The sequence below is a fragment of the Centroberyx gerrardi genome, chromosome 12, assembly GCF_048128805.1.
Source record: "Centroberyx gerrardi isolate f3 chromosome 12, fCenGer3.hap1.cur.20231027, whole genome shotgun sequence".
NCBI classification, from domain to species: Eukaryota; Metazoa; Chordata; class Actinopteri; order Beryciformes; family Berycidae; genus Centroberyx; species Centroberyx gerrardi.
Window position 1 is genome coordinate 2241106 of NC_136008.1, and position 12500 is coordinate 2253605.

General features: G+C 44.4%; 2 protein-coding genes across 2 annotated transcripts in view; one reads left to right on the forward strand and one right to left on the reverse strand.

Moving 5' to 3' along the window:
- Positions 1–12500, forward strand: part of aldh5a1 (aldehyde dehydrogenase 5 family, member A1 (succinate-semialdehyde dehydrogenase)) — a 132122-nt gene that overhangs the window by 73341 nt on the left and 46281 nt on the right. The window lies entirely within an intron of this gene.
- The window catches only part of dennd4b (DENN/MADD domain containing 4B), a 57524-nt gene that overhangs the window by 21671 nt on the left and 23353 nt on the right, over positions 1–12500 (reverse strand). Inside the window, 1 exon segment of the mRNA XM_078287059.1 lies at positions 5565–5921. Coding sequence (XP_078143185.1) covers positions 5565–5902 — 338 coding nt within the window. The 5' untranslated portion in view covers positions 5903–5921.

Genomic DNA, 12500 nt, shown 5'->3' on the forward strand with positions numbered 1-12500 from the left:
TGAACTACCGCCCATCGTGAAAACCAAACTAACAAACTTCCTGACTGAATTAGTTCCAAGTATCTAAAAAAGCATTTATCACTTGATCCAATACCGTTTCACTGCAGATTTTCTAATTCCAAACATCAAAACTCACATAAAAACACTTGAATAGAAACAGATGGAAACCAGAAACAGTTTGCCTAAATTGATCTAAACAACATAACTTTAAAACATCTCAGGAATTCATTTGTTGGCTTCTCCCTCCACACACACACACACACACACAGGGGTCAGAGGTCGGGGAGGAAACTAGGAGCAATGCCAGGGGTTCAACGTCTTGTTCCAGGACACGTCAGCTGCTGCGGGGATCGAACCTGTGACCTTCCAGTTACAGGACGGGGGGAACGTGTGAATGTCAGCACTAATTTATTCAGCTCTCCTCCAGTCGCCCGCCCGTCCGTCCGCCCGGTTTATTTAAGCAGGATGATCCTCTCTGATGTTTCCCCAGAGCCGCTGCACTTATTCCTCTCAACGCTCTTAGTATTGATCAGCAGGCTGCAGCTTCACAGCAATGAAAAGCTGTTAGGAATAAAGCTGCTGAGCTGTAAAGACGAGACGTTCTCTCACTCCCTGTTTATCACGGTTTCTTATGTTCTGCCATCTGTAATAAGCCGGGATCTACAAATCGCTGTTGTTGTTGTGTGAAAACCTGGTCAGGTGGCGGCCACACTGATCCATCAGAAAACAGACAGAATGATGATGATTGATGATGATGATACCCAGCATTAAAAGCCAGTCCCTCCAGGATTTCGCAGAGTTTTTTTTGTGATTATCGCGGCCAAAAATGCTTGATTTTGCTGCGGCTTTTCTCAAAAATTGCGATACAATTTGCGAGGTTTTATGTGCTCTTTTTGCGGTAAAATTGCAGGAATTGGGAAAAATTGCAAGCAAAGGAAAAAAATGTTTCTCTCTCTTACTCACTCACACACGAACGCGCGCGCACACACACACACACACACACACACACACACACACACACACACACAGCCTCCCCCTATTCTCTCCCACTCTCCATTTAAGCTATTAACTCTTCCAAGAGCTTGAATTTTGCACTCACCTTGATTCTTGCTGCTTCTGTTTTGTTTTGCACGGTCTATGGCAGTAATTTTTGTTGGCAGGTGAGTTTTGTTCATCTTCCACCTGAATGCGCGCTGCGATGACGTCAGTTACCACGACACCGAATGCGACAATTGGTCCAAATCACAAGCGGTCTGTTGATTTGGCCGTTTCATGCGGAAAAGTTGCGGCAATTTTGCAAAACTGCAAGCTCTCGCAAATATTGCGGAGATTTCTTGAATTTGCATTGATTATCGCGATCGCAAAATCGCAAGTTCCTGGAGGGACTGAAAAGCAAACCGCTCTTGACACAAACAGCAATGCTGGAGACTGTGCGGGGCACATGGATGCTAATCACTCTCATATATTTTGGACATGTGAAAAGATCAAGGTTTTTCTGGGATAAGAGATGCTCAGCTTTGAGAGAGATCTTGGGATACGACTGTAAGGTACTATACCTTGGTGTAATATCAGAGGATGTGGTATTAAAATGTACCTGGTACCTTTGTAAGATTTTACTTGCTTGAACAATGGATGGACTTTGTAAGGGAAATATTTGTAATGGAAAAACGTACATACACCTTTTACACGCTGCGTAAAAAGGTCCTAATGGCTAAACGTATATGTCACCTGAAATCTTTAATCACACCCGTAGTGCTGTGGGAAATCTCAAGTCTGCAGGGGAGCGGACTCTCTGGAGGTCCGCCCCGAACCTCCTAAAAGTCTGCATGATAGCCCTTATGGTCTTGATGAATTGAGGGATGAGGGACGACCCGAACCCCTCCTGGACTTCACAGGAACGCGCCACAAAGTCCGCAAGTCAGAAAGTCTGGAGAAGTCCGGACTCTGCATCGGCGTCTTGCTCAAGGACTCTTCAGCAGGGCGGATGCTTCAACCCAGGTCCTGCATTTGACGGTCTCTTTAAGCACTAGGACACTACAAGAGACGACCTGTGCAGATTTTGTGGTCACAGTGTGCTGGTGAGTGGAGGGTTGTCGGTTCAAACCCCGGCAGAGAGGAAGTGCTGAATGTGAAGAGCCTGCCAGCGACCAATGGTTTCGATAAAGGCAGGAATGCTGAGTTTTGATCCTACAGTGTCTGAAAAACATGAGGTTTATCACTCTGGTGGCCTACCGGTAACCAAAAAGGTCACAGGTTCAATCCCTGCAGCAGCTGTACGTCCTGTCAAAGTGCCCTTGAGCAAGACACCGACCTTCTACCTGCTCAGCGCCTGTCAGCTGAACTCCTACACTGTAAAAAGATGTGATCAGGTGTCTAATGAAAGAGTAAGTCCTTTATTAACCGCTGCCTCGTCACGCTGACCCACTCCAATCCACACTAATTCAATAATTCAACATGAAAACAACAATAACAAAGTTTCTGTCTGATGGTAAAGATAGCACTGAACACTACGTCCACGACAGCATTACATAATCCTCTGTATTATATAAGCTTAAGCTTTATTATGCATCACATGAACTAAAAAAAAAAAACCCTAGACCTACTTTCTGCATGTTGCTGTTTCACTGAGAGAACAACCATAGATACTCCAACGGTTCCTCTGTGTTCCACTAAAGCTAGGAACCCACCATGAATGTCAAATAAAACGAACAGTAAAATCTAAAGCACAACATCTAGTCCTAATGTTTACAATTAATTAATTAGAGTATCTGATGTTTTTTGCATTGCAGCCTGCAGCAGAACCAGAACTCACACCAGAAAAGGGACGGATGTGGAAGCAGAGCAAAAATTCCCACCAAGCATCATCGATAAATAAATTAAATCACAGAGGAAATGCAGATTGCTCCATAGTTTTCTGGATGCCTACAACTTCAGGGTTTCCCACCTTGACAAATAACCAAAAAAACATCCAAAATGCCCTTACTAATGTGATCTAATGTGATCTAATGTGATCTAATGTGTTCGAGAGCTGCAACGATTAATCGATTAATAGATTAGTTGTCAACTATTAAATTAATCGCCAACTATTTTGATAATCGATTAATCGGTTTGAGTAATTTTTTAAGGAAAATAAGTCAAAATTATCTGATTCCAGCTTCTTAAATGTGAATATTTTCTGGTTTCTTTACTCCTCTATGACAGTAAACTGAATATCTTTGGGTTGTGGACAAAACAAGACGTTTGAGGACGTCATCTTGGGCTTTGGGAAACACTGATCGACATTTTTCACCATTTTCTGACATTTTATAGACCAAACAACTAATCGATTAATCGAGAAATTAATCGACAGATTAATCGACAATGAAAATAATCGTTAGTTGCAGCCCTAATGTGTTCTAATGTCATTGAGACCAAAGCGATGACATCTGCAGAGAAAAGTGACATTTCGACCAACGAGGAGCAGATGGTTTTGGGAGCATCACATCGTGTAAAGTTCACTGTCACAACTCAAGCCGATGTTAAAGCCATAATATCAGCAAACCCTGTCTAAAACCCTGCTGTTTAGCTCCGTTAGCAAGTAAGTCCTATCTGAATGGACGAGTCTTCCGGGGAAGGGGGGGCTACGTCTAATTTTAGTCCTGTCAGAATCTGCCATGACAGTAATCTTTACGGACCGCACGCACCCACGGCAGTGAAAGTCCCGGCCTCTTTTCCCTCCTCAAAGACACCCAGTACAAACCACCTCAGGTACAACTAGTCCCGTCTGAGCTGACAACCCTGAGACAGTAAATACTCTGTCATGTCCTGTGAGAGACGACTCTTCACATTCTTCTGACGTTCAGCCCAAACTGAGATCAGACCAGTTGCGACTTTTCTTGGCTCTTGCAGCCAGGCTGGATTGTTATTGTTCGAGAAGGAAGTTTTATATGATGCATGGTACAGTTTGGGTGTGATGACAAGGCAGAAATTGAATCGACACTCCGATCGCTGCAATTTCAGAGACTAATTACAGAGATTTCTTATCCATTAACATTACAGATGTCCTGTGTTAACAATTATTTAGGCAACTAATCCTGTCTGGCTTGTTAAGTCTGTTCACTAAGTCCATTAGCGACCACAAATTATTTCCTTCATGCCATTGCAGACCATGACTCTGCCTTCCTCCCTGTATTTACTGCTGCACTTGGTTAGTCTGTGTGTAGAGAGTCTACCACTCCCAATAAAGATCTGCCCACACTTACATCCATGCAAATAACATTCATTAGGCCAAAGTTTCGGGGTTTGACTTCTCAAACGCAATGCAAATTAAGCTCATATATTTACCCTTGCATAATAAACAGGAACAGCAGACGGAAAACATTAAATGTGGGGTGTTATTTATTTAGGTATTCAGATTAGTCAGCTGCTGCCACCTGGACTAACAGATTTCCTGTGGGAAACACTAACCTTGACGTGGAAACAGTTCAACAAGATGGCTGAACTCTTACCAAAGAGGAATTCTTCATCGGTTTTCAGGAGAGCAGCAGGACTGACTGACTGCTGTGCTTGTAGTGTAAGAAATTAAAGACATGGGTTTGGACTGTGTGCAGATACTCAAATAGAGCCTGTGATCTTTTAACCTGTAGACTAACATGCTAATTGAGGCCAGATTTGATTGGTTGCATGATATATTGGAAGAACAGTAAATATACTGTTTGACTTGTGTTGGATTTCTGTAGGTTCAGGCCTGGTGACACAGATGATGAATCTACTGGACCTGATGGGTGAAGTTAAACTCAACATTAGAGTCTACTGGCTGCTGATCTGACTGATGTGATTACAGTAATGAGCTTAATGACATTAGGTAAGATCAGAGAGTGAATGACGGTGAAGCAAAGTGAACTAATTAGATGCGCATGTCTTAGTTAAAGCGCAAAGCGAAGCTGGAGCTGATATCAGTTCGGTCATTCATTATATCAGTCATGCACAATTATCCGTGCAGAATAATATCATATATATAAGTTTTCACAATTAATAATCATATAATGTTGGAAAATCTTATATCTCAAATCTCAAAACTTGAGACTTTATTTCATTCAGAATGCCTACTGGATAATGTCAAAATGCATGGGCGATTTGTGTCAGTGTGTGTGTGTGTGTGTCTTAATGTGTGTGTGTGTATGTGTGTGTGTCTCAGTGTGTATGTGTCTCACCCCAGGTCCAGGATGGGTGGTTTGTCTCAGTGTGTGTGTGTGTGTCTCTCAGTGTGTGTGTGTGTGTGTGTCTCAGTGTGTGTGTGTGTGTGTGTGTGTGTGTCTCACCCCAGGTCCAGGATGGGTGGTTTGTCTCAGAGTGTGTGTCACAGTGTGTGTGTGTGTGTGTGACAGTGTGTGTGTGTGTGTGTGTGTGTCTCACCCCAGGTCCAGGATGGGTGGTTTATCTCAGAGTGTGTGTGACAGTGTGTGTGTGTGTGACAGTGTGTGTGTGTGTGTGTGAGTCTCACCCCAGGTCCAGGATGGGTGGTTTGTCTCAGAGTGAGTGTCACAGTGTGTGTGTGTGTCTCAGCGTGTGTGTGTGTGTCTCACCCCAGGTCCAGGATGGGTGGCTTGTCCCGCCCCCGGCGGTAGCAGAGGAACAGGTGAGGGTTGTTGATGAGTCCGGCGCTCAGCTCGGCCGGGTGTCCGCCGGGCGTGCGCTCGATGCAGGTGAAGCCCTCCGGCACCTCCTCCCCGAGGCCGCGGGCGATCACCGCCAGGTCCGTCACCGGCTCCGCCGCCCGGACCGACGAAGACGAGGAGGACGAGGAAGAGGAGGAGGAGGAGGCGGTCTTCCCCTCCTCGTCCAGCGGCTTCCAGCGGCCCGCGGGGTCCAGACCCGCAACTACAAAGTAGTCCACCAGCTGGGGACATTTCTCCTCTGTCATGCCGCCTGTCTGCCCTCCACTGGAGAGAGAGAGAGAGAGAGAGAGAGAGAGAGGGAGAGAGAGAGAGAGAGGGAGATAGGAGAGAGAGAGAGAGAGAGAGAGAGAGAGAGACAGAGAGAGAGACACAAGACATTAGATGAAGACATTATCTAAGACATTAGATTGTATTTAATCGAATTATCCAATTGTACCCTCTTTTACAGAAATATTGTTCACTGTTCACTTTGGCTGATTACCATTCATGCCAATAAAGTGAATTAAATTGAATTGAATTACAGACAGGAGAGAGAGGGAGAGGGAGACAGAGAGAGAGAATGGAGAGAATGGTAGAAAAGTAAAGAAAGAAGAAAAAGGAGACAGAATCACACTTTTTGTCTGAATGCCCTAAATAGGAAAAAAAAAAAGAAACAAATACCATGCTGAATTTGAAAAACACTTTCCAAACTTCTCCCTCCTGGGGTTCATTAATAACAGAAGAGCACTAATAAAGCTTCATTGAATTGGACTGAATTGAGAGAGAGAGAGAGAGAGAGAGAGAGAGAGAGAGAGAGAGAGAGAGAGAGAGAGAGAGAGAGAGAGAGAGAGAGAGAGAGAGAGAGAGAGAGAGAGAGAGAGGAGAGAGAGAGAGAGAGAGAGAGTCTGCAGAAAGCCTTATTGAAGATTTTTAATGCCACCTAGAATTGGATTGAAGACAATTAAAAAAAACAAAATAAAGTAAAGCTGACAAACTGAGTCTATTTCTGACTGAACAAAGCTAAAGGTGAATGAATATGTTTTTAATATCATTTTTACCCTGGGATTCAGTGAATGCTGCTTCAGAGGCTTTTCCATCCACAGCAGCCTAAATAACCCAGAATGCAATGCAGCCACAAGTCAGGTTGTGTTTTGAGTAAGAGGCCACTCACTTTTTCCTCGACTAGAAAAACTCATATCATCACTGTCTCTATTTCTCTCTCCACCCACAGGTACTGAAAGCAACAAGTTCACGCCCCTTCTCTGGGGGTTGTTGAAAGGCATTTCTGGGAAACGTAGGAAGTCAGTAACTGAAATAGAAGTAGACGAGGCAGGTTGTGGGAAAGTGGGTTCACCAAAAAAGTAAATTAAAACACTTCATCTCTAGTCTGAGATGGTCTACAACCATCTGACGTATCTGAACCAATCACTAGTGACCGACGTATCTGAACCAATCACTAGTGACCGACGTATCTGAACCAATCACTAGTGACCGACGTATCTGAACCAATCACTAGTGACCAACATATCTGAACCAATCACTAGTGACCGACGTATCTGAACCAATCACTAGTGACCAACATATCTGAACCAATCACTAGTGACCGTCGTATCTGAACCAATCACTAGTGACCGACGTATCTGAACCAATCACTAGTGACCGTCGTATCTGAACCAATCACTAGTGACCGACGTATCTGAACCAATCACTAGTGACCGACGTATCTGAACCAATCACTAGTGACCGTCGTATCTGAACCAATCACTAGTGACCGACGTATCTGAACCAATCGCTTGTGACTGTCGTATCTGAACCAATCACTAGTGACCGACGTATCCGGCCGCTCTGACGTCACTTCAGTCACATGATGCTGCAGCCAGTCAGCCTCCACATCCATGATTTACCAACTGACCCAAGAATGCCGTCCATTTGGACAAAAATATCATCTTTGCAAAGACAATCTGTTGGTTAAGGAGGTGATTTCAACAAATCTACTCTGCCGAAACACCAATGAAAAACCGCCGCACAAACGGTTCAAACTTTAGTCCCGCCCACAAAGGCTCTGATTGGCTCGATTGTTTCTCAAGAGCGAGAACAAGCCGTTGACGAGGGAAACACCAACACAGACTCTCTGAATCGCTCCACAGAATCTGAAGAGTGGAGGAACGGGACTCAGGAGTCTGAACCAGACTGCTTAATCACTAAATAACTCCTGGAATGAACTGAAGATCAGTGTGAGAGGATCTGAGGCTGAAGTTTCCCTTATCAGTTCCTTTCTTGTTGCTTCTCAACCTTTTTGACCCCTTAAAATGAAGCGATGCCTCCTCTCCTCCTCAACTGAGATTGGAAAAAGGCAAATGTGTTTCTCTCTAGATGGAGAGAGACAGTGACAGTCCTGAGAGAGAGAGAGAGAGAGAGAGGGCGAGAGACACTGGAGTTACAAGAGTGCTTTAACCAGTAGAGATCCCCATTGACAATTTATTGTCAGCAGCACAATATACAGTCACAATATTCACACACACACACACACTCTGACTCATTGGTTTTCCACTGGCAGCCTGGAGGTCAGCTATAGGCCAAACAACACACTGTCACTCAGCATCCCACCAATCACAGCCCACGCTCTCCTCAGCCAATCAGACGGCTGACGCTGGGATACACAGAGAGAGAGAGAGAGAGAGAGAGAGAGAGAGAGAGAGAGAGAGAGAGAGAGGGGTGTTTAGTTACAAAATCAATGCGTGATTAAAGTGAAGAGCAGAGGGCAGGGATGGTGGTGTGTGTGTGTGTGTGTTGATTGTATGTGTGAGTAGTGTGTGTGTGTGTGTAAAAATCAGAGTGTGAATATAGTGAACAGAGTGAGTGTGTGTGTATAGAGTAGAGTGTGCAGTGAGCAGTGTGTGTATAGTGAACTGTGTGTGTGTGTGAGTGTGTATAAAAATAGGATGTGCTTGGTGTTGCGAGATGGTACCAGTAAAAGCACTCTTATGTAACTTCAGTGTCTCTCGCCCGCTCTCTCTCTCTCCATCTCTGTCACTCAGCGTCTCTCTCTCCATCTCCCTCTCTCTCTCTCCATCTCCCAGCCTCTCTCCCTCTCTCTCTCCCTCTCAAATCCAGAGGGATTTTTCTGCACTTGTCAGCTCATTACTTCCTGCGTCCACACACACACACACACACACACACACACACACGCACAAAGAGCTGACCTGACCCGTCAGTCTGTTCATCACTGATAAAAACATGATACTGGAGCTGGGCGAGAGAGAGAGAGAGAGAGAGAGAGATAGAGAGAGGGAGAGATAATGAAAGAAAGAGATAGAGAGAAAGAGAGTGAGAGAGAGAAAATAATATTAAAGAAATATATTAGAAAAAGAAAAATAATGTTGTTGTGTACTCTGGTTGTTGCAGGTAACCAACCACCATTATGGAAAAAATCATATTTGTCAGCTGGTGAGTTGTGGAATCCGTCAGCTAAAAGTTTGTTTCCTTCCCTTTCTGCAGAGCGGAAACAGTCTTCTGTCAGAGAGGGAAAGTGAGAGAGAGACGATAAAGAGAGAGAGAGAGAGAGGGAGAGAGAGAGAGAGAGAGAAGGCCAGGGGTCAGGGGTCAGCCGGCAAACAGGGTGCGGACTGGCAGCCTGCTTCCTGTTCATCGATGACTTCCTGGTGACACGGCGGCCCGTGTGACTACAGTACAGTTCACAACCTGCTGTCAGAGGCTTCAGCACATCGAGTCTCTGAACCTCAATCTGTATTCGTTGAATTCATAAATCTATCAACTGCAGAAATCTGTAAATCTGTCAATATGTCAACACCATCTAAATTCAAATCTGATTTTAGCCAAAATGCAAGAACATTTTAATTTTAAAGTGGCTGAAAAAGTGAGTTGAGTGACTCGTTTTTTTATATATTGGCAGAATCTGCTTTGTCAAAGTCCTGTCTCCCACTTTTTTCTCCTATTTACAATTAGTTTTAAGTTTCCTCTGACTGGATTTTGGTGTTACACTTCATTCACACTTCAAAGAGATTCACTTAAAACAATTCAGCAGCATGACTAGTTTTTTTATATATTGTCTGAATCTGCTTTGTCGGCGTTCCTTTATGTGCTAGAAGTGATTTTCAGACTGGCAGTGAATGGAGAGAGAGAAAAACACAATTCTCCAGTCTGCTCTACCGGAGCAACAGATCACAGAATCACTGATTTGGGGGTTTTATCATGGAGGAAGAGACTTAACCTGTTAAAATACAATCAAACTTTACTAACATCCGGTCTCTCTCTCTGTATCTCTCTCTCTTCTCTCTCTTTCTGTATCTAACCTCCATCTGAAAAAGGGAGTTGCCTGCTAAACCGCTGCAGAGACGCAGCAGCAGGGTTTAACACTGGGTTTACTTGAAATAGCTGATGTCATCACGGCCACTTCCCTTTTTATGATTGGCCAACGCGCAAGGACACGTTCACACACACACACACACACACACACACATACACAGGAAAACCCCAGTCAAATGCACCAGATTGCCTCAGTGACAGAGTGCACTATAGTCCACTAACACACATTAACACGGTGTGAGTCAGATCCCATTTCATTAACCAACACAGTGTTGCTGTGGACTTTTCCCTCAGGTTAACACACAGTTTAATGCACAGTGATGACTCTGCACTACTGCTAATATCACAATGCTGATCAGTTCTGCAGGTGGGATCACAGATATTAGTCTCACCGATATGAGAAACATTTATTTTACTGCACTTTTCATATCTTACACTGACATCTTGACAGGTGTAATTTGGATGAAACTCGGAGGGATGAGGCATTTTGGCGCTGTGTTTTGGACTGATGGGGGCCTGTAATTAAAAATTTGAAGGCCATGCAAAAAGACAGACTTCCCCCCCAGGGACCAACAGAGCTTTGAGTTCAAATTCAAGTTCCAGTCTGTTTATGTCTACAGTCCTTCATCACAGTCTGTCTCAGAGGACTGGATCTAACTGATCACCAATCAACCACAGAGCAGAATGATATAGAACAAACTTAAGGAAGCAGAACAAAGCACAAGACACACAGCAGCAGATTTTATCGAGACGTCAGCCTGCCTGTTCCACTCAGCCGTGAGCGGTGTTCAGCTCCAGGTCAGCTGAAACGCGACAGAAAGCCCCGCTTCCTCAACACCTTCAGCTTTACTCATCCACCCACAGCCTCCGATGAGCTGCTGTAATACCAGGCGGCACCACTAGGGTCAGACTGATGCTGCACCAAACATCATCTGGAGGCATCTGGTTGGCTGATAGAATAGTGAAAGTTACTAGTGAAGTTGGGGATTTACCAGCCACTGTGGCCTGTGTAATAATAATAATAATAGTAATGATAATAATAAAGTTAGTTTCCTTCTCAGTTGACTGTTTCCGTATCTGGTGGGTATTCCGTGGGTGGAGACGTGTCACTGAACGCATCGCGGGCCGATCACATAGTAACCGTCTGGGTTATTTACAGTCGCAGTGAAACGACGAGAGAGACGAAGTGTGTGTGTGTGTGTGTGTGTGTGTGTGTACGTATTTAGAGGGGATTTCCCTTGACAGGTTAGCGGCCATCAGTGGCAGGACAGCAGCTGATATCTCTCTCTCTCTCTCTCAGAGAGAGGGGGGGGGGGTTTCAGATGGGAACATGCCATGTTAACACGTTACTGGCCATCACATGTACCATGTATGTACTGAGGAAGCTTAGCGCCTCTCAGATGGTTAATGAACTGAATCAGACTGTTGAGCTGAGCAGAACGCTTTCTGTAGCTGAGGAAAGTTCAACTGTTTAGAGGAGACACATGAGCCGGATCAATAATCTGACTGATCAGCTCTCCTTCAGCCAGGTAAGAGGAGCTAATCAGTGAAAGAGCTGCTGTAGTGTTTGCTTGGAGCAGAAAGCCTGTCTGTATTAGACGGTCCGGCAGACTAACCAGAACCTGAACAGAACCCGTCAGATTTCAATGTTGTAATCTGCTGCTCCTCCTCGTCTCCCGGTCCGTCCCGTTTACAGACAATTAGGAAAACAAAAAGTTCTCTCACTTCGCCCGTTTTTCAAACTTTCATCTCTCCCGCTCCAAACAAACGCTACAGTGCACGTGTCGCGGGACGAAACACACCGCCGCCCAGAGTCTCTGCGTGAGAGTGTATTATGTCAGACTGCCATGAACTTTTTGCGCGCTCAATCCGGGAATCTGACGGCTTAAATGGAGATTTCACTCTGTCTTGAGAGGGAAACTGACTGACCATCTTAGATTCCTGCATGAAGGAAGGGAGTTAAGATTCCCTTCCCCTCCTGCATTGCATCATGGGTGATCAGACTCTATTCAGAAAGAGCAGAACCACATCAAACCCAAGTGTAAACACACCCAAGACGCACTGAACAGCCGATCACCCAAACGTCCTCCAGAGACACAATCGGGTCACATTGACAACATGGAAAAGCATTTGCATCTCCAATACACAACAACTGTGTTGATGAAAATAAATGCTTGTGGGCGGAGCCAATTCAATCCAATACAATCCACTTCAATGTGCTTTATTTTCCTGAAATACAAAAAGTACTAATTGCCAGAGCAAAGTCAACTAATTCAAATTCAACTGATAAACTTGAGCACATGACAGCGACACTGACACATAAATATATACAACTGATATGTCATCAGATTAGTAAATAAAACAATCAACTTTTTTTTTTTCTTCCAAAACTTCAACTAGGAAGTGCACAAAAACCAATCAGGCGGCAGGCAGCTCAGAGAGTAAAGTAAAAACTAGAAGCATTGACAATATAAAAAACTACAGTCAGGATTGTAATGGAAGGGAAGTGAAACTCGATTCTCGATCTGATGAAACTAT